Here is a 25,962-nt window from a genome sequence, read left to right as displayed (position 1 = left end):
CTTTCCTTCTGGGTTGGATGGTTGTGGGCTCGCACTGGTGAGAGAGAGGGGGGAGTATTAACTCTGCCCATGCTCAGTGGCACCCTTTTTTATGCTGTTGCATTGGCCTGTTCGGGGCTGGGTTCTGGCACAGAAGATGGGTTGTGGGGCTGAGCCTTGCTGAAGGCTGCCTCCAGCCCTGATTTCCCTTGCGCCTCCCTCCCTCTCCCCCAACAGTTGAAGGACCTCAAGAGGCAGCTCCACCTGGAACGGAAGCGAGCGGACAAACTCCAGGAGCGGCTCCAGGAGATCTTGACCAATAGCAAGAGCCGGACAGGTGAGAGGGGGCTCCTGGGAAGAGGAAGGAACTTCCCCTCCCCTCTAGAGAACGTTGTGCTCAGAAATGGGAAGATTGTCCTGTGTTTCTGTACCTGGAACATATATGCACCTGGTGGATCAGCTGTGAAGGGTACAGGTGTTTTCAAAATAGCTATGTTTTCCTTGAGAAGTGCTGGGTAGGAAAGGGGTCAGTCAACTGCTGCCCCACCACTGCCTGTGTCTGTCTACAAGAAGGGTGGAGGTATTCCCTGCTGAGGGCCACATGTTGGTGGCAGGTGGTGCCAGAGGCAAAAGTAGGAGGGGCAACAAATGGAAATGTTGCCTTTGTACAGCGGGCTGCTTTCTGCATGTGCTTAGCACACCCCTCTCTTTCCTTCCTCTAGGCAAGCAAAAGGCATTATCAGCATTCTTTCTGTGGGGAAACAGGATACAAAGCAAGGGGGCAGTGAGGGGTGTGGCTTGGGGAGACTGCCGAGGGCCAGATAGTAAAGTCTGGAGGGCCACATTCGAGCCTCAGACTTCCCACCCTGATTTACAAGCTTGCGTTCTTTTCAATCGGCAGGCTGCAAGCTGTTCTAAACAGCTTTTAATGCTGTGTTTTATACTGCTGTAACCTGCTGTGGGACTTTCTGGTGAAATAATAATATGTAGTGATTGGTGGCTTGTACCCAAGTAGAAAACAGTGTGACAAGTTGCCCCGTGGGCGAGCTGATAGGGATCTTGGAAGTAGCTTTTCCTATTCAACTGTCCTTCTCTAGGGGCTCCTTCACACAAAACTCTTCTAACAGGCCCATATTTCATACCCACTAAGATGATATTTGGAGCTGGGTGCACTTTCCCTTAAAAAGAATAAGGAGAATTCTGCTCCAATGAAACCTAACTTCGTCTCTTAAGAGAAAGCTGTTTTTTTCAGGCTATATAAATCATGCACTTTAAGTTGATCTGCACAGTTGATTTCCCAGGGTTTGCTATTTTGCATAATTCTGGTTTCATTACATGTAGAGTGGAGCAGAGAGCTGTGCGCAGGGCCACTCAGGGTTGCCTGCTGACCACTAGAAATTTTATTATTCTGCCACCCCTCTCTCGCTTTTCAGCTTGACCAGCTGTTGCTCACACTTCCTTTGAGTCTGCATGTGGAACTATAAGGACTAGAAACCTGCTTTAAAGCAAAAACAAAGCAAAAACTGATATTCTCACAGACAAGCTGAATTTTGCACCTTATACTGAATAGGATTTCCTTCCCCCACCCCACAGTTCCTCTAGAATCATAGCATATATATTTAGCCCCAACTATAATGTTAGCAGCATATAACATGTCTGTGTCCTCAACCTCATGTTAGATGCACCCCAGGGAGGAGAGGCAGTGATGACTCATTGTTGTGAGATAATGGAAGGTTTAAAAATGGTGAATGGTAGGCATTTAAAATATTACAGTTTTTAGCAGGTAAAGCGTTTGCGTCTTCAGCTTTTAGATACTGGAGAACTTTCCAGACTTGACTCTTGAGACTCAACTCAAGATATGGACTGGGGTGGCTTAGAGCCACCTCTGAATGGGAGAGCCATGATAGATGGAGGTACTGGATACTTACCAGGCCTGTTTGAGACGTCACCTCTCCCCCCGCAGTGCTGAACGAAGTCTGCTTGAATTCTGTGTTTGGAATAAATGAAGCATTCGGAGGAAATGCATTTCCAGAAAATTTATTAAGAACTTGCTCAGGCAGCAGCTTTCAAAGCTCCTGGCTCAGCGTTGCTGTGAACACGGGTAGCATTCCTAATGGGAAAAACAGCCCCTTCTTCCATCCCCGGAAACCGCTGCAGTAGGAAACCAGCTGCCCAGCTGGTGCTGTGGTCAGTCCGACACCTGGCTGTGTCAGCTGCGTGGCCCAGGGAGGGTAGAAGGAACTGTGCCACAGTAGAGTTGACCTGCAGGTGGGTAAGCATGAAAACAGATGATCTCTTAAATGAGCCATCTGGTTGAGGCTTCAGAGAGAGAGAGAGGATAATGGGGAAGAGAGAATGTGGGTGTCAGATTTGTGTCTGGCAGCCCTGCCCCACGATTGCATATGTTTGTGTGTGTAGGAGTGTTGCTGCTGGGGCAGAGCTGGGTTGTGTGAGGTCACAGTCAGAGCAAGCTGCTCTCCGTGGAGGAAACAGGTGACATCTATGAGGACTGCAAGCGAAAAGGAAGGTAACGGAGGTGGGGAGAGGAAGTCGAAAGGCTGATTCTTTAGAGTATCAACAGGAAACTGGAAGACATTGTCAGGACACAGTAGGAAGGCGAGAACTGTTTGAAAAATGTTCCCTTTTCTATGGGAAGAACTTCCCCTTGCTGCAGATGAAACGCATCAGAGTTTTTATTCGGCGAAGTGAAAGTACAGGGAACCTTGGGAGGAAATGATCATGTCCTCTTGGGTTTCATTATACACAGGCAAGGGGAAGCTGAGCGTCTTCTTCTTCTTTGACGATCATTTGTAGCCGAGTAAGATTGTCTTCCATGAACACGATTTTAACAATAAGTCCGTAAGGGACTGTGGAGGCCAATTCTGGATCCACACGTCCTTCCACAATTGGGACATAGGTTTCCGGATGGGAGTTGATCATGATGAGGGTTTGCCAAACATGCCTTCCTCTTAGCATGTTTCTCCCTTTTGTCCTAAGTTTGAGAGTCTTCAGAGTCCATGACACCCTTGGTAAAGGCTGTCCTCCAATTAGAGCACTTGCAGACCAGTCTTTCCCAGTTGTCAGTGTTTGTGCTACATTTTTAAGGGCTTGGACTCAGGGGACCTTCCCACTCTACAGTTCTATGATTCTATGCAAGTAAGACTTTCTCAGTGTCTTCTGCCTTGGTTTATGTTAAGGGCTTATTGAGAAGGCCTGTGGCTCAGTCGTAGAGCATCTGCTTTGCATGCAAAAGGTCCCAGATTCAGTCCCTTGCATCTCCAGGTAGGGCTGGGAGAGAACCCCGTCTGAAGACCTGGATTGCACTTGCCTGTCAGTGTAGACCAGTGGGTCTGACCCAATATAAAGCAGCTTCCTCCGTTTCTGTATTTCAAGGACCAGATGAGTACCTCTGGTTGACCCAAGCTTTTAGGGCTGCTGAATTTCTGCCATCTTCCAGTGCACAAAAGAGTTCCATGTAGGAATTTAATCACGTGAAAGTGAAAGTGCCCCATGGCCTTAATTTGGAGACTAGAACTCCTAGCCTTGCCGTGCAGACACCATCTCGCAAGCGAAGGCTGTCTCTTTCACAAGTTCAGTCATTGCCCATCAGTACGGCAGGGGGTGATCCTGGCTTCACCTGGTCTGCAGTTATAAAATAAATAACATAATCTGCACAAAGTGTTTTCAAGCACTCAGAAAGGTGTCCCATCAACTGCTACAGTCAAGTTCTAGAAACCAGATCTCTTGACCTCCCTTTGCATGTTCTAAGCCACTAAACGCTGCTCACTTACTAAAGGACAAAAGCACAGTAAACTTCCAACCTGCCCAGTCTCCTCCTGGGACCATCCACTAGGATCCATTCCTCTCCCAGGAGACCACCTTATCCCTTGATGCTGCACCATTTTGCGTTTCTTGGGCCACAAGCACAAGATTTCACCCTTGCACCCGGTAATCATTTGCATGCGCTTAGAAAATCTTTCCTCCAACCATAGGCATGCGTTCGATGGGTCGCAAGTGCAGCCCTTTCTCTGCTCCCTGGCTTTGAGGACAGCAGAGCAGTCAAAAGGTATTTAAAGGAGCAGTTCCTCCATGTTTGAAAGCGATTTTCCTGATTGTGTCCTGCTTCTCTGCCTCCAAGTATGGTTGAGAAAAGGGATTGTCAGCTGTTGCTGCTAGTGCAACCTGCAGAGAACTCTCTCTCTCTCTCTTTCTCTCTCTCTGTTCCTCTCCCTCTCTCTCTTTAAAGGAGGCCTTGAAGTGAGCGCCATTCCTTCCTTGCTCCCCAAGAGGCACTGTCATTTGGCCCCTGGCAAATTGCTTGGGAGGGATGCCTTTTATCTCCCTGCTTTGATCTAATGCACCCTGGAGTGTGAAGGGACTTTCATTGCCTTCTGAATTCCTCCGTTTTGTTCCTCCACTAGCGTCTGTTTTTTCCAGAGCAGCCTGCACAAAAGAGTCCTTCTCCCTCCACAGGGCTTTCTCCCAGCATGGAGTTCTGTTGAAAAGCCATCGTCTGCGTAATCCCCTCTTCTCTCTCCCTCTTAACAAAGAGCCAGTGACCTCCAACTCAGCTTGCTCCTTTAAAAGAAAGAAAGCTGAGCTAAAGAGGAAGAGAGTCACAGGCGGGAGATTGAAAGGCATCAGTTGGTCCCAGGGGAGGTTAGCGCTTGAGTTAACAGGTGGGCTTGAAAGGCGCTGGAGGCCACTTGCAGCAGGGAGTTTAGGAGGTGCGTATAGTCAGCAGTTCCCATCATTGAATGGGTCTCTTGTTTTCACCACCGGATTAAAAATTAACCAGCCGGGCTGGGCAGCTGCAGCACTTGCTTGTAGGATTTCTCACTTCCTACACACCCAGCACTCTCCCTCTGCAAAGCTCTCCGGCAGGCAGGCAGCACAAATGGCTAGAAATGCCATTTCTGGGCTTGTGGAACAGTCTGGGAACACCAGGTGCTCGGAGTTTAGTGGAGCAAAGTGGAGAAAGGACCTGATAGATCATTTGGATAGGAGTTCCTCATGAGGCCCCATGCAAGAGCATACCTATTACAAGCTTATGTGTGTGTGTTTCAAAAAAAAAAAATGCCTCTTTTTGCTCTTTCTTTGATTGAGGCATGGCAGATAAATGGTGACTGTCTGCTTGCCATGTTGCTTCCAGGTTCCGACTCTGTTCCTGCCTTCTATTTCCCTACGCCCCCACTTTTTATAACTAACCACAGTTTTTGAGAATTTTTATTTAGGGAGATGTGGCACTCTAGCCTGACCCAAGAAACGGAATCCAGGCTGGAACTGGGCAGGGGTTGGGATTGTGCATATGTCAACAGTTCTTGGTTCTCAGTGGCTGGGATCAAGAAGGGGTGAGGGAGCAGGGTCCACATTTAGCCTTTGGGTGTCCTGGAATACAAAATGTTACTTCCGCCCATAAAAATGAACAGTGGCCATATTACCCCTGTTTGGGGAATGGCCTCTGCTCGATTGCAGAGTGTACACCTTGCAAGCAGCCAGTAGCCCAGGTTCAGTCCCTATCACACAAACAGCCCATCCATCGTCACAATGGGCATTTTGCTAATAAAAGGCTTGGAAAGGCTTAAAGTGCTTCACTTAGGTTATCTCAGCGATGCTTACAGCTGCGCTATACGGGGGCATTCTGATCCCTTGTGTTTCCCATGGCTAGTGGGGGGCTGAAGCTGCAGCAGATGTGGCTCTCCTTTAACTACCAAACTCGTGGCAGAGGTGGGAGTTGTATTAGTGTCTTCACATCTCCACGCAGTGGAGGGGAAATTGGGTCTGCTGCTCAGCTTCTCTCTACATTTCATCTGCTGTCTTTCTAGAGTAGGAATTTGTGCTCTTTTAGTTCTTTTTGGTTTCTTCCAAAGGATACTGTCCATTTTAGCTGTCCCATGGTGTGGGGATGTGGGAGTGCCTGATATCCTAACTTTTTAATCTATAGGTTTATGGCAAAACAACCACAATAACATAAAACACAGTTGGTTAAGACACATTTGTTGTATAGTCGTTTAATTGTGTCCGACTCTTTGTGACCCATGGACCACAGCACGCCAGGCACTCCTGTCTTCCACTGCCTCCCTTTGGTCAAACTCATGTTTGTAGCTTCGACAACACTGTCCCACCATCTCGTCCTCTGTCATCCCCTTCTCCTTGTGCCCTCCATCTTTCCCAACATCAGGGTCTTTTCCAGGGAGTCTTCGCTTCTCATGAGGTGGCCAAAGTCTTGGAGCCTCAGCTTCAGGTCTGTCCTTCCAGTCAGCACTCAGGGCTGATTTCCTTAAGAATGGATAGGTTTGATCTTCTTGCAGTCCATGGCACTCTCAAGAGTCTCCTCCAGCACCATAATTCGAAATCATCCATTCTCTGGCGATCAGCCTTCTTCATGGTCCAGCCACATAAAGACACATAAGACGTTGCAAACCTCAAAACAAAAACAAAATCCAGCAACATTATGTATCATAACAAACCCAATTTTTCCCTGTAAAAGCTACATTTCTGCTTGTCGATTAAAGCCTTGTGAACGCCCTCTGGACAGGAGTTTCATAACCTCCGCACACTGTTCAGAAGGCTGTGCTTTGTGTAGTTACCCATCCCACTTCAGATGGCAAAGCCAAGCCTCTGAGGGTGACTCAAGGGCCCAGATAGTGTCTTATGCAAGACTCCTAGAGCTGGAAAGTGCCTGGCAGGTCTTCTCGTGCAACTCCCTGCTCAGTGTGGGATCTGCAACTGCAGCATCCCTGACAGATGTCTGTCCGGCCTCTGCTGAAGCACCTGCAAGGAAGGAGAGCTCTCAAGGCAGACTGCCCCACTGTCAAACAGCAGCCCTCAAGGTACCAGTGGTCTTCAGCCTTGTAGTCCAGCACATTCTGCTATTTTTATTAAATACAAAAATAAGGTAATACACCATGTATATTGTTTCAAGTAATATAATCTGGATGTTAGCAAGACATTATTGACAGTGGCCAGATTCTTTTTAACTTTATAATTTGTGGGGTTTTTTTAAATAAAAAAATCACTATTCATTAATTCACCACAGTCTTTAATTCATAGCAGTCTTGCAGTTGTTTCATTGACAAGCTCCTGCTTTCGCTCCCCTCTTTGAAAATCGTATCAAATGATTTGCCAAAGGGGGTCATCCCACATTACGATAAATTCGTATTCACTGTCAAATGATGCAATGCTGGTAGATGAGACCCTTGTGATACCAGCCAAGCCCAGGTAGGAGGACTGAGACAGGAGAGCTAGGAAGAAAGGAAAAACGGCCCCTGGATCCCCATTGAGCAGATGGTTTGGGAACCCCTCTGGTCTTGGATACTGGTTCCCCTTCCAGAGGCTTCTCTGCAGTCAGCTTTGCTGAAACGCATTTAAAAAAACAAAACAAAAGAAGCCAGCTCCGTTGTTTAGGGGGTCTGGTGAATGCACCAGATGGTCTGTACTGGAAGCTGCATTCTGCAATCTGCTGTGTAAAAAGTGTCCCTCGTCTTTCGTGTGTGTGTTGGGGGGGGGGTGTACTCAAGCAGATTTATATCCTGCCCTTTCTCTAATGAATTCAGGGTGGAGTACACAGTTCCCCACCCCCATTTTTATATAATCACAACAGCCATGTGAGGTAGGTGAGACTGAGAAATAATAACCTACGGTAATCCAGCGAGTTTTGTGCCCAAGCAAGAATGGTAATAGCAAAGTTTTGTTTATTAGACCAAGGGTGGACTAAATCTTGACCCACTAATGGATTAGTGGGCATTTTTTGCTGGGATTCTGAGAGAATGCTTGACTAGCTAGAGCTTGATCTGATCCATTAAGGTACTACTTTATGCTCTTCAGCAGCAAGAATACAGACTCAGGATCACTTCATACGTGCAATTTACATTTTAGCTGTGTTAGAGTATGCACTCTTGCTGTGTACATTATAAAATACACTGGTAGACTGTGGGCAGTGTGTTTCAGCACTTTGGACAGCTCCTTGGTCCCATCCCTTAGAATAGAGATGGGGAACTTGGAGCAGTCCAGGTGTTGTTGGATCCCACCTCCCATCACCCCCAACCAGCATGACCAATGCTCAACATCTGGAGGGCCAACATCTTCCTGGTCTTAAGAGAAGAAAATGCAACAATAATATCAATGCTAGTAAGGCCATTAGGTCCTGTCGCGGATGACTCTGGCATTGTGCGCTCATCTCGCTCTATAGGCTGAGGGAGCCGGCGTACAGCTTCCGGGTCATGTGGCCAGCATGACTAAGCCACTTCTGGCGAACCAGAGCAGCGCACGGAAACGCCGTTTACCTTCCCGTCGGAGCGGTACCTATTTATCTACTTGCACTTTGACATGCTTTTGAACTGCTAGGTTGGCAGGAGCAGGGACCGAGCAATGGGAGCTCACCCCGTCGCGGGGATTCAAACCACCGACCTTCTGATCGGCAAGCCCTAGGCTCTGTCGTTTAGACCACAGCACCACCCGCATCCCAGCTAGTAGTAGTAGTAACTGTTGTGATGTACAAGAGCCCTACAGGAAGCGTTCAGGAATCAAGCTGGATTTTCAGTATGGGTTTATTCAGTTGCAGTCTTTCAGCATCGTAAAACAAGCAGTGTGGGTACATTCAACATACACAGCACACAGGTGGAATTATATTCAGGGAAAAGCCTTCACCTCTTCATACTCCTACCAACTAACTGAAGTGGGAAGTCAACCATGCCTCTTTATACTAGCTGGATCAGTTAGGCAACGCCCTGTGTCTCGTGATGCTTAGTCATCACATGCTGCTGAGTCAGCATTCCCAGTTAGCACAGTGTGTTTAACTCCTTGATCCCCACAACACTTCAACAGTAACAATATCTTGGACTTTTGCTATCTGTATCCTGAGCAGAAATAAAATATAGGGTACCTTTGGCAGGAAGGATTCCAAATGAGGTTGGCTGGTACATTGAGCATAATCTTTCATGAACGTGAGCAGACATAGCACAGAAGCTTAAAGCTGGGAATTCAACATGAGCAAACCACTTCAGACTGCCAGGAAACTCCCATGTGACAAACACCTTGGGCTTGTGTGCGAACACCATGCTCCCAATACATTAACCATGGTTGGGGAAGTGGGCTTTTGGGGTGGGTCAAATCCCCCTGCTGGCCTTTTGCATGATTCAGAGTTACAGTGGTGCCCCGCAAGACGAACGCCTCGCGAGACGAAAAACTCGCAAGACGAAAGGTTTTTTCGTTTTCGAGTTGCTTCGCAAGACAAATTTCCCTATGGGCTTGCTTCGCAAAACGAAGTTTGCCCCCGCACCCCGGACCTCTTTTGAAGCAAGGGGCGGCGGGGAGAAGATCGCTTCTCCCCGTTGCCAGCCCCGCAATCTCCGGGGACAGAGGGGAAGGCACGCGTGCGCCTTCCCCTCTGTCCCCGGACCCCTTTTGAACCAAGGGGCAGCAACGGGGAGAAGCGATTCTCCCCGCTGCCCCTTCCCTTGCTTTAAAACAGGTCCGGGGACAGAGGGGAAGGCCCGCGGCGCTTCCCCTCTGTCCCCGGACGGTCTCCATAGGAACGCATTGATTGATTTTCAATGCATTCCTATGGAAAACCGTGCTTCGCAAGACAAAAAACTCGCAAGAAGAAAAAAATTGCGGAACGAATTAATTTCGTCTTGCGAGGCACCACTGTACATTGACACCAACCTTTACAATGGCCAGTGTTTCGTTTTAACCAGCTTATGGGTCCTGGTTAAGATGCATAGCATTAACCATTCTATAAGAAGTATTAGCTGAGAGTAAAAGCCAGTAGAGGGAAGTCGAATTTGTACGGGGGTGGTGGAGGCATGGTTCTATGCGACTCTGGGATCCAGCAGCCTGCTCCTGATCCCTAATCTGTGGTTAATGGATTCTGAATGCTTGCCTCCACTGGGAACCTTGTGTGTTCCTGATTATGTAAACAAGATTGGTTCTGTCTAGCTCCTAGGGGCCACTTGGGAGTTCTGCAAAAGCAGAGGGGTGGTTTCTCCTAAGGAAAGAAGTTGGTGTTGTTTTGCGGGGAGATGTGAGAACAGTGAGATCAGTTTAGGACAAGATTCAGCCGCAGAGCAGTGCGGGGGTTGGAACTTGCATCCAAACACTCAGGTAAATCCTGCTTTGGGTGGACAGTCTCTGACACCATCTTTTTTCAAAATACTCCTTGGGATATGCTAGGAAATAGCACCTTCCGGGAAATCAGATCCCCCAGGGAGCTAAGCTAACCACTCAGCTGGTTATTTGCAGCCAGGTACTTTCAGAGATTTGAGGGTGGGGAGGGAGAGAGAGAAGAGCCTGAATCTGTGTTTAATATGAACTGGATCTTGTTCATGCCAGCCCCGTGTGAGGAGCAGATACCAGCCCGTGATGTGCAACGGACATTACCTAGGCTATGGTATATGCGTGTGTGTACTTTCTGACTGTTGAAAGTATTGTCTCTGAGCATGTAGAGAGTGTTCTTCCTGTGTCAAGGAGCTGCCCCCAGCTAGCACCTACACACCTGAGGGTTACAGGGCAGAGCAATGGGGAGCGGCTGTGGCTTTCTGCCCGCTTTGGGCCCCAGAACTGCCACCCTTATTTGCATTTCTAACCTTGTGCTCTGCCCTCCAGGAATCGAGGATCTTGTCTTGGCGGATATCAGCTCGCCAAGCAGGGCACAGACGGGAGACAGCAGCAGCATCTCGTCCTTCAGCTACCGTGAAATCATGAAAGAGGGATCTGGGGCCGGCAGCAACAAGGTGAGGCATGATAGGTGTCAGGAGGTTTGGCTGTAGGTGCCAAGGACGCCAGAGCTCTTGAAGGGGTGAGGTCTGTAATTTCTCTTCCTGCACCTGTAGATGGGAGCAGATACCTGGAGCTTGCCTTTCAAAAGCAGTGCCTTTCCTCAGATTTGAGGAAGGGCCATAGCTCAGTGGTAGATCCTTTGCTTTATAAGCGGAAGGTCCCAGGTTCAGTCCCTGGCATTTCTAGGTAGGGTTTGGAAAGATCCCTGCCTGAAATCCTGGAGAGCTGCTGCCAGTCTGTGTAGACAGTACTGAGCTAGATGGACCCAAAGCAGCTTCCTGTGTTCCATCCAAAGCATCACTTCTGGGTTGTTGGTAGTTTTCCTATGGTGCCATTTTAGGGATGGTGATGCGGGAGTCCCGTTCCCATGCAACTGGTCTTGCAGACAGCACAAAGACTCCTCAGGATCACCTCTATTTCTGGCCAGCTCATTGATTCTACCCAGGGGGTGATTGTTCATAACTGATCAACTTGATCTATGTATTAGCTGCACGAGCCAAAGGAATCCTTTTGTTGTTGTTTTTAAAGGTTGCCTCTGTGTGTGTGTGTGTGTGTGTGTGTGTGTGTGTGTGTGTGTGTGGTTGTTTGACCTGCCTTTGAAGTTGCCACAACAAAGACTCTTAAAATAAACTGGGTTTGTTATTCCCCACCCCTGCAATATAATCTTGAACATATCCAAGGGAAACTCTCACCCACCCACTGGCTTCTTTTCTCTCAAAGTCTCATCTGAAGATTGGAGAAAATGGGCTTCTTTAAGAAGAAGAAAAAGAAACAGCCAATTAGTTCTTTACTGGAAAATTGGCCAGGGTGTCAGGCATGAGGTTACTCGTCTTATGCTATAGGACGATGGATATTCTGTGGGTGGCTAGCAGCTAGATTGGTAGCTTGGGGCCTGCATCCCTATAATGGTTACTTAATTTTTTACATGCAGTTTTGATGTTAAAGTTAATTAGTGAGACACCTTTGAGCACTTTGCAAAATGAGAGAGAAATGTTTAAAAATTACTTTGGGGTGGAGGATGATGGATGCAGTGAAAGACTCTGCTTGGGCTGCCAGCCTGCCTGCCAACCCCCTTCTCTGCTTGCAGTCCACCACAGGCAGCCCGCAGTCACAGTCGCAACCCCCTCGGCCAGCTGACCTCTCGGATGAGGAGATCTCCGAGCTCTTCCAGCGCCTGGCAGAAGTTCAGCAGGAGAAATGGCTGCTGGAGGAGAAGGTATGGAAACCTCTGCAGGCCCGCTTTTGGAATGGCAGAATAGGCTCTTGCGTGGCACCTTACGACAGGTCCATACTGGCTCTCCCGCAGTATGGCTGGCCCAGCCGGATGTCTGTACACAGTGATACACTCCCAGCTCCTGCCAGTGACTGAGAATGTTAACTCTCCGGAGTTTTGCCTGTGCTTGACTCTGTGGTAGGGGTGCAGAACTTTTATCAGCCTGAGGGCGGTATTTCCCCTGGATAACTTTTTTTTGGGGGGGGGGGCATGCAAGGGATGGTGGTAAGATCAGGGGCAAAAAGTAGGTGGGTTGGTGGATGTGACTATTAACCTTTGTATAAAGGTAAAAGTACCCCTGACCGTTAGGTCCAGTCATGGATGACTCTGGGGTTGCGGCGCTCATCTTGTTCTATAGGCCGAGGGGACCGGCCGGCATTTGTCCGCAGACAGCATGTTGTCAGCATGACTAAGCCGCTTCTGGCAAACCAGAGCAGTGCACGGAAACGCCGTGTACCTTCCCGCTGGAGTGGTACCTATTTATCTACTTGCACTTTGATTTGCTTTCGAACTGCTAGGTTGGCAGAAGGAGGGACCGAGCAACGGGAGCTCACCCCGTCGCTGGGATTCGAACTGCCGACCTTCTGATCGGCAAGTCCTAGGCTCTGTGGTTTAGACCACAGCGCCACCCACATCCCCTATGAACCTTTGTACAATAGGCTGTTTCGAGCCACACAAAGCCAGAGGTTCCTACATAGACCCCTGTCTCTATCAACCATTCAGAAAAGCAAGAGGCGCTGCAGTTCAGGGTTACATTCCAGCCATACAAAACACACTTCCAAGAGGGTGTGGAGCAGTACCAGCAAGTAGAATGTGGCAGGGCCCAGGCCCTGGCCTAGTGAGAGTCCTGAGGGCCGCGTCTGGCCCCCAAGGCCTCTAAAGTCCCCAGAGGAACCACCATGTGGCAGCACATTCTGATCTTCTGGAGATTATTTCCAGAGCCCAGACTGGTGAGATGACTTCCAAGAGGAAAGTCAGCGATGTTAGGGTTAGATGAAGGAATATGTTTAGCCAGGAGCTCCGTCTGTAAAAGCATGAGACTCTTAATCTCATGGTCATGGGTTCAAACCCCACCGGGGGTGGGGAACAACTGCATTACAGAGGGCTGGATTAGATGACCCTCATGGTCCCTTGCAACTCCGCAACTCTATGATCCTATGATCTAAGAGGCACAGGCTGGCCTGCCATTGGTGGAGGTTCTGGATTCCAGGGTTTTGGGGGCAGGTAAGCAGCACTGACTGTGAGGAATGATGCCATCTCCCTTTGCTAGGTGAAACACCTGGAGGTCAGCAGTGCTTCCATGGCTGAGGACCTGTGTCGGAAGAGTGCCATCATCGAGACGTACGTCATGGACAGCCGCATCGGTGAGGACTCCTGGCAGTCAGGAGGGAATAAGCTTGAGCAAACCAGGGGCTAGTGGCCTTGACCTCAGCTTGGTGGAAGGGGATGGATCGAAGCAAAGATTGTGTGTCCAGGAATTTCAGATCTACTATGGACACCTGAGGATTCTCTCCGCTTCCATTAGGTAGTGGTCCTAGGGAACCCTGAGGCTGCTGAATAGGCTTGCAGCTGAGGTGAGCTCTGAATTGGGGCCTCACACTTGACACAGTTCTCTGGTGTAATTCCCAATGGGTAGTGCCTGGTCAGGCCAGGAGGCAAAGTGAGGCGGCTGCCTCAGGCAGCAGGAACCACCAGGGCAGCAGATCTCAATGTTGATCTTTCTCCTCACCCCCACTTTATTCTTGGTGTAGATCTTCTCTCATCCCTTCTTCTGTGGTGAGGGAGGGGCACCATTTTGGGGTCTGCAGGGAATAAGAGGTGATGTTAAGTCAGGAAGGAAGTTTGAATGGAATGTCCGCATCCCTCAGGAGTACTGGCAACAAATGAGGGGCAGAACTGGGCAGGCATAGGTGCACTCTCTCTCTTGGTCACACTGGAGCATAGCCATGAGTCTTCATATATATTCATAGATCTTAGGAGAAACTGAAGGTGCTTTGGAAATACTTTATAATTAGGGATATACATCCATAAAAGAAATAACATGAATCATAAACAAAAATAGTGTTATAGTTAGAGTCTCCTCCCCGCGCTAGCTTGCAAGTCCAGAATCTGACAACTTCATTTTAAAGAAAGACCAACATCATGGCTGCTAGGGGAAAGAATGTCAAGGGTGTGTGGATAACATTGGCTAAAACTGGGGAAGAAGATGGATCTCAGAGGGGTCTCCTGAGACTTTGACGCCTCACCTCCTTTTTTGGCTAACCTCTCTCTTCCACCATGGGGCCATCCCTCTTGTACACGAGGGAAGAGAGAGGATGGTAAAAATTGCACACTTCACACTCTAGAATGGAAAGGAGGTGCCCTTTAAATGTTACACTGGTGCCCTGGGAAACGTCTTTCTGTAGGTTCATCCCATGGCACACCTGTGACATTTCATTAAAGGCCTGAAGCCATGGTCCAGCCACGCAGAACTTTCCCACTGAATCAGCACCTGCCTGCCCATTCCATGGGAGCGATGCTTTGCCTTCAGCCTGTCCCCCACTTCTTAAGAAAGCCTTGTCCCTGCCTGAAGTGTGGGGCACAGAGTAAATCGGAAGAAGCTAAATCATTTCAAACCAGCCGTATTTGCAGAACTCAAGCTTGTGGGGAACGGGCAGGTGTACGCATATATAGTGGTACCTCGGGTTAAGTACTTAATTCGTTCCGGAGGTCCGTTCTTAACCTGAAACTGTTCTTAACCTGAAGCACCACTTTAGCTAATGGGGCCTCCTGCTGCTGCCTCACCACTGCTGCGCAATTTCTGTTCTCATCCTGAAGCAAAGTTCTTCACCCGAGGTACTATTTCTGGGTTAGTGGAGTCTGTAACCTGAAGTGTCTGTAACCCGAGGTACCACTGTATTAGCAGCTCCCCCTTTTTGCATATTTGACTGCTGACGGGCATAGAGTGAATTTGGGCAGCAGGCATGAACCGTGGCCTGTACTTTAGCAGCCTTGCACACATTTGGGGATAGAGCGCAGGTATCCTCTTTTAAGCGCTGGGAAGGTTTTTCGGCCTGTGAAGCTAGGCCACGAAGAGGGGTGGAGCTGGAAAGAGCCCTTTGAAGCGTCCCCTGCTTGCATGTGGCTGTTCCTCCTTCCCCGTGTCCCTGTCCCTCCCACCTCTGCGTTCCTTCCGTGACAGGCCGGGCCTGCGGAAGGGACCTTTTTGTGCCATCGGTGAAGCCCTGCAGCAGCCGAATGACAGCCTCCGTGGGGACCTGCTGTCAAACCCTGTTAGCGCCACTTCTCATCACCAGGCACAGACAAAGGCAGGAGGAAAGGGCTGTTCCCACTCGGCTTCACTGCGGTACAAAGGGAACCATGTGCAGCGCAGCTTATCCCAGGTCCCTCTATCTGGCTGCGCCATCTCCTCCTTTGCTCTGCCCTTTCGGCTCTCTGCAGCTCCTCTTGCAGGCCTTGCAAAGCCTGCAGGATCTGCTGGAGGGCTTGCTTTTAACACCTCTCCTCGACGTTCTGTAGATTAAAGTCCTGGCTTTTCAGTGTTGGTGCTGACCTTTAAAGCCCTGAACGGCCTCGGTCCTGTATACCTGAAGGAGCGTCTCCACCCCCCTCGTCCAGCCCGGACACTGAGATCCAGCTCCGAGGGCCTTCTGGCGGTTCCCTCCCTGCGAGAAGTGAGGTTACAGGGAACCAGACAGAGGGCCTTCTCGGTAGTGGCGCCCGCCCTGTGGAACGCCCTTCCTTCAGATATGAAGGAAATAAGTAGCTATCTTATCTTTAAAAGACATCTGAAGGCAGCCCTGTTTAGGGAAGTTTTTAATATTTAATGCTGTAGTGTTTTTAACACTCGATTGGGAGCCGCCCAGAGTGGCTGGGGAAACTCAGCCAGATGGGCGGGGTATAATTAAAAAATTATTATTTTTATTATTATTATTATTAATTAATTTTGTTTTCCTTACAAGTTTCTAGCCCATGTGGTTGCAGAAATAAGCTTGAAAGAGTTGTGGTTCTGGCTAGAGGCCCTCTGGGAGGTGACTCCACTCGACAGCTCAGTCCCAGGCCAGCCGTCGTCAGTCCCACAAGGTGGTCCGATGGTACAGGGTGAAGCAGGTCCAGACAGTGGCCTGTGTGCGGAGGCTGCCTGGGAACTCCCATCTTTGCAGCCGTGCCTTGGTCTGTTGTGGAGGGAAGGCAGGGTAAAAATGAAATAAGTACAAATAAAAATAGATCTGCCCGTTCCCCCCCCTGCTGCCCACCCATGTCTCACTCCTTCTCCTCTACTGTATAATTTTGCCGCGAGGATGAGAGGACTGAACCCTGTGTGGGTGTGAACATGAGTTCAGTATTAAGCTTCAGATAGGATCCTGAGCTCCACGAACTGTGGGGTCTTCGTTTGCTACATCCACACACGCAAACTGTGGGGAGAAGTAAGGTCTGGGCATCCCTGCTGCCTTGAATAAGCTGCTTCTGTGCTCAGTGCTGGATGGAACTGGTGTCTTAGCATGTTAACTCCGGCATTTCCGAGATCAAATAATCCTTGTGACAGAATTCCTGCTTAATGTTGCTTTTCAGAGAGCAGATCATTGCTAATGCGGCTTTCACAGCTTCTGGGTTGCTGCCATTTGCCCTCTGGACGGTGGTGGTGGGATCTCTCAATGGCCGCTTGTTACCTGCATGGCTAATATGTAAGAGAGAGAGTACAGGAGAGGCTCTGGTTATGCAATGTGCATCGTGGCCAATGTAGGTTTTGAATTCACATCAGAAACCTGACTGAGGCATCAAGCCCTGTGTGGTGTGAAATTACCCTTGATGTGAGAGGGGACTGACATGAGGGCTGGTGCCACGGCCCTCAGCCAGGATTCTTTGATATAAGAGAGCCTTCAGATCCTTTGCAAGTTTGATTCCACTGATCTTTTAAAAATTCCTCTCTCATACTTCCGGCACCCTTGCCAGCATTCCACCTGGAACGTTCCCAAAGCTTGTTGAAGCTTTCGGAGCTCCCATTTTGGTTTTTGGGGATCATGATCCCTTGGCTTATTCAATTAGTCTTAACCAAGATGCTTTGTTGGGGATGGGGCTGAAAATTGTGCCTCGACGGAAGAACATTTCCACAACCTGCATAAATTATCCCAAAAAAGGATTTGCATCTGTTTGCATGATGCCTTTTTCTACTCCAAGTGAGATAATAATAATAATAATAATAATAATAATAATAATAATAATAATAATAATAATTTTTATAGAGTCAATATGCTTTGCATTGCAATGAAGCCCCATTTCCTGACCAATGGAGATCCTCCTCCGTGCTCCTCCTTCCCTCTATCTTGTGCCTCCCAAAATTCCACTCCAGCAGCCTTAAGGACTAGAAGCTTTTTTCCCTTAAAAATAAAATAAAATCAAAGCTGCAAATCTCATGCTACTGAAATTTGTATCTGCCACCAGATTCCATGGCTCTGCTGTGTGATTGCAGAACCATAGCCTATACAGAACTTTAGTCCCAACCAACTTGGGGGAAAGGGGGCTGGGCCCCAGATAAGGATCTGACCACAGCCTACAGTTGCTCTGGTTTTATTCCGGCTACCAGTGAAGTGGAAATTCCACAAGTTTGGGGGGAGTTTGAAGTAGGGAGACAACTGCTCGGGACTTCAGCTTCACTTTAGGGCGGGTGGAGAGAGCAGAAGCCCCCCGTATCTCTTAAGGAAGTGGCTTTTCTGTGCTTTGTGGGCTTCCTCCTTGGCAAGAGGGAAAGAGATGGAGGAGAAGCAGGGCTCTTAAGGCTTGGATGATTTGGAGATTGGATGTTCCGTTATAGGTGGAAGGAGAGTCCAGGGAGAGCTCTCTTGGTTTTTTGTCCCGCTTTCTGCGCACCAAGGTGGAAAGCACAGGTGGCCCTCGAGTCTCTGCTCTTGGCACGAGAATGTGCGGGCTCAGCAGATTCATTTGGCAAGCCAGTTGGAGCGAGAAGCCAGGTCTCCAGGCCATGAGATTCTCATTCCCGATTCTCATTCCCAGAGCCCCTCTCCGACAGACTCTGCAATCCGTCCCCCAGTCCCACAAACCCACATAGCATTCACACAGGGATTGTCTCCTCCGTTCTGCTTTGTTTTCCCTGGCTTTGGCCCCCCTCTCTCCCCCCCTTCTATAAGAATCCCCACCCTACTCTCACCCCGTTGGTGATCCCGCTGCCATTCCTTTGGCCCACCTGAACTTGCCAAAGAGCAGTGGTGTTGGGCTCAGCCACAGTGCCGAGGGCGAGAGAGAGAGGGTCCTGCGATGTTGAGGGGCCTCTCCTGTGCTTGGAGGTAAAAATCCGGCAGCCGGGGTGGTGGGTCCTCTTGAGCGGCTGTGGATAAGTTTTCCATACTTCCACGCAGAACTGCGCCGCGGGCAGGGAACAGGAGCCGGTTATAAATAGCTTGCGCAGGGTCGCCTTCGCCTCAGCTTGGCAACACACAGCCCAGCCAGTGAATATTTCATGAACGCTAAAAATACAAACCTCCTCCTCCTCCTCTTGCATCTTGTGCCACTTCCTTCTGCCTTTGCCTGTCATTCTCAGGCAGATTTGTCCTCCAAATCTTTGTAACTGAACCCAGAAGTCACTGCTGGCCCTTCTGCTCCAACCACTTGACCCCGCTGCCCCAGGAGTCCTCAGGGTGTGTGTGTGTGTGTGTGTGTGTTTCTCCAATTAACTCCTGTTTTATTTCTACCTCTCCTACAATATAAACTAGATGGATTTAGCCTCAGGCAATTACCTTAGGTTTTGATAATTGAACTGAGGTTCCCTCTCCCTCTATCTCTGGGAGGGGAGCGGGCTCAATGGATTTGGGCTTTGCAGATAGGAGGCTGAGAGGAGAGCGAGACGTTTCAGGTGGGAGGCTTGGTCCAGGGAAAGGATGGTAAGCCTGGTGAATTGTGCGGGGGCAGACAGTGGCTCATACTCTAGGCCAATGTTTCTCAACCGTGGGTCTCCAGCTATTGTTGGACTACAACTCCCATCATCCCTAGCTAGCCGGACCAGTGGTCAGGGATGCTGGGAGTTGAAGTCCAATGACAGCTAGAGACCCAGGGACGCTAAACACTGCTCTAGGCATTATTCCTAAAGCTTGTGAGAGCAGGCCAGGCTTGTGAACTCTGGGACCAGCCAGAGAAAAGTGGGCCTGATGTCAATGTACTCATCAGCTAGGAGGATGGAGAGGAGAGAGAAGCAGGAACACTAAGGGTGCCACAAACAAAATATCGGTGGTTTTCCATTCCCATTGTAAAAAAAAAGGGGGGGGAAGCATTGACAATTAAATGTTTCCAACTTAGGTTAAAAAATGCTATTGAGAGATCCATGGAACAAACTAAACCAAAAGAAAAACGATTTGAGATTGAACAAGTGATGCAGTTTGGCAATGAGGCATACGATATATCGGGAATAGATAGATATATCGGACCTGAATTATTCTGTTTCTGTGACGCCTCTGCTTTAGTACAGCATGATGTCAGCCAAAATGCACATGCAGGCCCTTTAAAGATTTCATATTTCCATTGCAAAAAATAAAAAACAAAACAAATTGGGGTGGGGTGGGGTGGGGGGGAGATGCTAACATCAGTGGGAAGAAAGGGGTTTTGCACTCGGAAGCCCCACACTGACCGACTTGAGCAGGAGGACTCAGAGGTTGCGACCTCTACTGGATGGTGGGGGTGATTTTGAATGTGGAGAAGCTGCGTGGGCTGTTGGAGGCGATGCAGGGATTTCACTCAGTGCTTTTAAGACACGCCTAGTCATTTGGATGCTGCTGCCGGTCTGCTCTCTTTATCAACAGCAGTTAAGCACAGCACAGAGGGACGTTTTGGCAGGCAAGCGGCCCAAATGCGAATGCACCTGTTATCCTGCCCTAAAGAGCAGCTTCCTAGCTGTGGCAGACTTCATGCTCAGGTTGGCAGAACCTTCTGTTAGTTTAGACTGTTTTCAGGGTGGGCAAAAGGCTGAGTTTCCTCCCGCCTTTCAGTGAATGCTAGCAGGCAGAGGTGGGCCCGTGTGGGGTTGCGGTACATGACTTTTGCAGGCCGCAGAATTGGGCTTTTTGTTGTTGTTGTTAAAAAGTGGAGAATTTTAATTTTTAAACTTGCGTATACTCAGTCCTGGGGAAGGGCGCCACAGAGATCATAACTCACGTTGACAATTGTGCGCAAGGGACACCGGAGTGGTTGTGGTAGTCACCCAGGGTGAACCGAAGGGTGTCAGAGGCGATTCTGCGTATGAGCTGGGTTTGGTGGCGGGAGGAGCGGAGGCCGGGAATCAGGATTCCTGGCTCCTTCCTGTCCTGTGTAAGGTAGGGGCGTTGCGGGGGTGAGCGTCGCATGACGGCGCAGCCAAGGGATGGAAGGATTTCTGTCTTGAGAGACAGGCCGGCTGATGAGTGCTGAAGCTACAGAGCAGGGAGAGCAGGTGGGATCGATCTAGTTGTCAGGGTTACTTTAGCTCGGCATCAGTCTGGGGAATCAAGGGAGCAAACTGCAATGGACAGCTACTGGGGCAGTGGGGGGAGATGCCTGCAGAAAGAGCGCAGGAATCCTGGTGCTCAGCCGTAGCCTTTTCTCTGCAAGTCTTTCAAGTACTTATTACAAAGCACAGAGGGTGCTACCATCTAAGCTTCGTCCTCGCAGCTGCTTGGAATTGAGCTGTGTGCATAGAACCAGGGCTAACATGGGAGTTGGTTGGAACTTTTGCATTCTAAAATTACTGGCCCCATAGGAAGGAGTAGAAGTGGGGTCAAACCCAGCGGTGATGGGCCAAGACGTGGAACCTAGAGGAATCTGGTGGACCAAGACAGAACCAGAATGGAACCCGGCAGGTTGTTGGGTGGAGATGGGCAGTAAATTCCAGGTTCTGGTTTCTTGAAACTCAGTACAGTGGTACCTCAGGTTAAGTACTTAATTCGTTCCGGAGGTCTGTTCTTAACCTGAAACTGTTCTTAACCTGAAGCACCACTTTAGCTAATGGGGCCTCCTGCTGCTGCCGTGCCGCCAGAGCACGATTTCTGTTCTCATCCTGAAACAAAGTTCTTAACCCGAGGTAATATTTCTGGGTTAGCGGAGTCTGTAACCTGAAGCGTATGTAACCCGAGGTACCACTGTACTGGTTAACTCACAGATCACGGTTTTACCACGCAGCCTGGTTGATCACTTGGCATCCCTGGTCTCGACTCGATGATGTTGCATCTAGCCTGTGGACATTCATTCCCTGAAATCCCCAGACATGTGCTCCCCAAGTGTGGTTACTCAGTGGTGAAGAGGGAGCACTCTGCACAAGCTCAGAGGAAGCTCTTGCTAGTTCATCCAGAGCTCATCTCTGTTTTTTGAAAACAGGCTCCAAAGTGACGTGTGTGTGTTTTATGATGCCCTTGTACCTGGTCATAGCCTGTGCCCTGCTTGCAACTTGCTTGTTTGCCTAACCCCACCAGTCGAGGCAGTGGCTGTGATGTTAATGGGGGCCATGTCATCGTCATCCGTCTGGTGAGCCTGCCTTCCCACTCACAGAAGTTGCAAAACAGCAGGAAGGCCTCTTGGCTGTTCCTTCTAGCATACGAGTTAGGAATCTCATTCAGTTCCTCTTCCGCAGCCCCCCCCCCCCTGTTTGAAGCCAGTTTCTCAGGGTGGGGGCAGAGAGGATGGGTGGCTGCTGTTATCTGTTCCCCTGCTGTTTTGCTAATTTCGTGGCTGAGCAGGTTTCAGGGAAAGACCCCAAATTTATGTCAGCTCCCTAAGGAGATCAGAGCAGGCCCAGGCTCTGGAGAAGAGAGCAGTGAGCAATGGTTAGAGAGCAAGGGAGGAGATGGTTGTGGAGAGAGACGTCTCAGCTGCAGGCTGCCAGTTCTGAAAGGAGGAGCGGGTGATGGGAGGAAAGAGCTGGGTGTCACTGTTGTTGCTTTTAGTATACAGTGGTACCTCTGGTTGCGAACGGGATCCATTCTGGAGCCCCGTTCGCAACCTGAACAGAATGCAACCCGCGTCTGCACACGCGCGGGTCGCGATTCACGGCTTCTCTGCATGCACGTGATGTCATTTTACGTGTCTGCACATATGCGAGTGGCGAAACCCGGAAGTAACCCTTTCCGTTACCTCCGGGTCACCGCAGGACGCAACCTGAAAAGACGTAACCTGAACCGAACATAACAAGAGGTATGACTGTACAGTGGTGCCTCGCAAGACGAAAAGAATCCGTTCTGTGATTCTCTTCATCTAGCGGTTTTTTCGTCTTGCAAAGCAAGCCCATTGACAGATTAGCGGATTAGCGCTATTAGCGGCTATTAGCGGTTTATCTGCTGATCAGATCAGCTGATAAGCGGCTTAGCGGCTTAGAAAAAAGGGGGGGGGAGGGAAAAAAACCCGCAGGAACTCGCAAGACATTGTCATCTTGCGAAGCAAGCCCATAGGAAATTCGTTTTGTGAAGCACCTCCAAAACGGAAAACTCTTTCGTCTAGCGAGTTTTCCGTCTTGCGAGGCATTCGTCTTGCAGTTCACCACTGTACTTAATGTACCTCCCACTAGCGGGAGAGGAGTGTGTGTTTGTGTTGCCCCTGGGGGGAAACGCTCATTGTTTTAGTGGTTTTTCTAGGCATGGGGGCCTTCAAACAAAGGTGAGATTGTTTCAGCACAGCTCCCTCCCAATGCTCATTCAGAGCGAGGGATAGCATGGCCTGCTTACACTCTGAATTGGCTTTTTAACATTGTCACATAAGCAAATCTGATGCTGCAGTTGCTTCATGTCTCCTGCATGATCCCTGGGATTGCTCAGAGAAGGAAGGGCCTAAGAAGAGAAAGGGGAAATTATTTTCCTCAAGGGTATCTCATGGTATTTGTTACCCCCCTTGGAGAAATGGCCAAGAAGCCCTCAAGGTAACTTGCAGTAAGCAGACAGTCATATGGAAAGCATGACAATAAAATAACTGTAAAATCAGCTCAGCAGCTTGGGGGAGAAGGCCAGCCAGTATCGACCTGAAACCGTGTTTGTTAATGCACTTCCTAGGAGTCTCCAGGGGAAAGAGCCCTGCAGAACGGCCTGGGAGATGTGGCTCCAGCGGGAGGTGAAATAGCTTGTCTTCTGTTTAGGAAGGGATCTGGAGCAAGACTGCTGTCTGAAAGTCCTGGACACGAAGTTCGTTGCGTTTTACAAGTTATAGTGCTGGTGCTTCTGTCCCATTTTCCAGCATTTCCCTTTTTGCACTGCGCTACCGGTTGTGTTACGGAACTTTGGCTTTTCGGCAGTCCAGATTTCAAATGGTGGGAAAGAACTGCAGGCTGGGACACCGTGCCACCTTTCATCACATGACATCACATGGCGGAATTCTCTTGAGTTGCAAGTGGAAATGGGGTTGCAAATGGATTTTTTTCCCTGGGAACAATTAAAAATTAGCCCTGAACTTCTGCTGGATTCCACCAGATTTCCTGATGTGGCTTTTTGCAGCCTCTTTCTCCCTCTCTGAGGTGCTAGACCTGTGTCCGATGCTGCTACTTCAGACTGATGTCGGAGAGAAGTACGTCTTCTACACAAGTCCCCTCCGTATCATACGTTTAATATCCAATCACTTTCAACAGTCATGGCTTCTGCCATAGAATCCTGGGAACTGTAGTTTCTCAAATGAGCTGAAAGTCGTTAGGAGAGACCTCTCTTTCCCTCACAGAGCTACAATTCCCAGTGCTGTGTAACAATCAGTCCTCCTTCTGAATGGGAATAAGTGTCTCCTAACAACTCAGCACCCTTAAGGAACTACAGTTCCCAGGATGCTTTGTGGGGAAGCCATGACTGTTTGCAGTTTTATGATACAGTGGTGCCCCGCAAGATGAATGCCTCGCAAGACGGAAAACTCGCTAGACAAAAGAGTTTTCCGTTTTGGAGGTGCTTCGCAAAACGAATCTCCTATGGGCTTGCTTCGCAAGACGAAAATGTCTTGCGAGTTCCTGCGGGGTTTTTTCCCCTTCCCCCCCTTTTTCTAAGCCGCTAAGCCACTTATCAGCTGATCCGATCAGCAGATAAGCCGCTAATAGCGCTAAAAGCGCTAATCCGTCAATGGGCTTGCTTCGCAAGACGAAAAAACCGCTAGACGAAGAGAATCACAGAACGGATTCTTTTCGTCTTGCGAGGCACCACTGTACTGCTTTAAATGTATGGTGCAGATGGGGCTATAGAAAGCTAGTTGTCAAGGAGCAGCATTCTAGCAGAGTCCTGACATGCTAGCTTTCTGTGTACAGAGAATTGTTTTCAGGTTAAGGAGTGTGAGGGCCCCTTTTGCTCTCCCAAATGGTGCAGCCCTGACAGAGGTTTGTCCCCCTAAGTTTGAGGTGCTCATCAAACCACAACACACCCACTTTCTCTTCCTCTCTCTCTTGACTCTCTTCCCCTCTGCCCAATTCTGACAGATGTGTCAGGGGCCCACGGGCAAGTCGACCGCAGCAGCCTGAGCAGCGTCTTGCGGGACCTGGTGAAGCCGGGAGATGAGAATGTGCGGGAGATGAACAAGAAGCTTCAGAACATGCTGGAGGAGCAGCTGACCAAAAACATGCACTTGCAGAAGGTTTGTGGGTGCAGCCTTGGGGATCACGGGTGAGGTGTGTGCCTGGGGAGGGCATTATCCAAGGATGCTAGAGATGGGAGTCGGTTCCAGGAGAACGGCAGAGCCGAGAGCCAGTGTGGTGTAGTGGTTAAGACTGGTGGACTCGTAATCTGGTGAACCAGGTTCGCTTCCCTGCTCCTCCGCATGCAGCTGCTGGGTGACCTTGGGCTAGTCACGCATTTCTGAAGTCTCTCAGCCCCACTCACCTCACAGAGTGTTTGTTGTGGGGGAGGAAAGGAAAGGAGAATGTTAGCCGCTTTGAGACTCCTTCGGGATAAAGTGGGATATCAAATCCAAACTCTTCTTCAAGAAAAGACAGCAGAGCAACAGCCAGCCCTGAACGCCACTCCCCAGTCCAAATTGAAAGTCGCCATTAACATAGTGCAGCTAGATCTCATCTTTCATGGGGGTTACATTCCAGGCTATCGTGCAAAGCCAGAAAAAACAAAACAAAAACCCCGACAACCGAGCAAATCCCTCAAACCCTCCTCTGATGACTCTCCAACCTCCTCTACAACTTTCTCCTTGCAGCTCCAAAATTCTCTGCAGCTTCCTCTGCTCCCTTTCCACACTCCACCGACTCTCCAGCCACACCCAAATGTTCTCCCAGTGGCTGACGGGTTTGCCAGTCGTCTCCCCTTCCTCTTCCCCTTCACGTTTATGTATTTATTTTTCACCAATCCACGTAAAGTTGCAGTCACATCAAGGAAACCAGCGATCTGCCTGTATATGATTATGGGCACGTTTCTGAACACACATCAGCCTGGATGGATAAAGAGTGTGGTGCTGATAACACCAAGGTTGCAGGTTCAATCCCTGTATGGGACAGCTGCCTGTTCCTGCGTTGCAGGGGGTTGGACTAGATAACCCTCAGGGTCCCAGCTCTACAATTCTATGATTCTATGTGGTTAAAGTGTTCCTAGTTCATGCATGTAACACATGCACACAACAATGCAAGGGAGAAAGTTAGAAGTCCTAGCTAACTTTTTGGAGGGGCAGAAAGCAGGCCATTATGCAGCTGCTGCCTGCAGTCTGGAATGGCACAGCCCAGGAGCAGTTTTACCATAGGACGAGGGTCCTTCCGAGGAGGACCAGGGAGTTCCTCGAGGAGGTACCAGCTCATCTGACTCAGTTACAGCATCAGCTGGGTTCTGTGCTCTCACCCGGCTGGGTGAATCGACAGCACTGCTCAACACTGGGGCCACACTTGCTCCTGCAGGCTCTTCTTCTGTTCTTAGAGAGACTTTGCCCCTAGATCTGTTGTTATTGTTTTGTTGAGAGCCAGTGTGGTGTAGTGGTTAAGAGTGGTAGTCTCGTAATCTGGGGAACCG

At 49.4% G+C, this 25,962-nt stretch overlaps 2 protein-coding genes across 4 annotated transcripts in view; one reads left to right on the top strand and one right to left on the bottom strand.

Moving 5' to 3' along the window:
* The window catches only part of GRIPAP1 (GRIP1 associated protein 1), a 66,147-nt gene that overhangs the window by 33,621 nt on the left and 6,564 nt on the right, over positions 1–25,962 (top strand). For both annotated transcript variants that reach the window (XM_083482965.1, XM_083482966.1), the window contains 5 exons: positions 217–316; positions 10,585–10,712; positions 11,846–11,974; positions 13,302–13,395; positions 24,438–24,592. In XM_083482965.1, the coding sequence (XP_083339091.1) occupies positions 217–316; positions 10,585–10,712; positions 11,846–11,974; positions 13,302–13,395; positions 24,438–24,592 (606 nt within the window). The remainder of the gene's footprint in view (positions 1–216; positions 317–10,584; positions 10,713–11,845; positions 11,975–13,301; positions 13,396–24,437; positions 24,593–25,962) is intronic.
* The window catches only part of LOC310696923 (uncharacterized protein), a 164,588-nt gene that overhangs the window by 136,556 nt on the left and 2,070 nt on the right, over positions 1–25,962 (bottom strand). Inside the window, exon 2 of one of the 2 annotated variants that reach the window (XR_014520788.1) lies at positions 24,937–25,851. The exons of the other annotated variant lie outside the window; for it this stretch is intronic. The gene's annotated coding sequence lies outside the window, so the exon portion shown is untranslated. Of the gene's footprint in view, positions 1–24,936; positions 25,852–25,962 lie in introns of those variants that run through there. 2 annotated transcript variants of the gene reach the window in all.

Source organism: Podarcis liolepis (genome assembly GCF_965112155.1).
Source record: "Podarcis liolepis genome assembly, chromosome: 17".
Lineage (NCBI taxonomy): Eukaryota > Metazoa > Chordata > Lepidosauria > Squamata > Lacertidae > Podarcis > Podarcis liolepis.
This window is presented reverse-complemented; position numbering and strand designations above follow the sequence as displayed.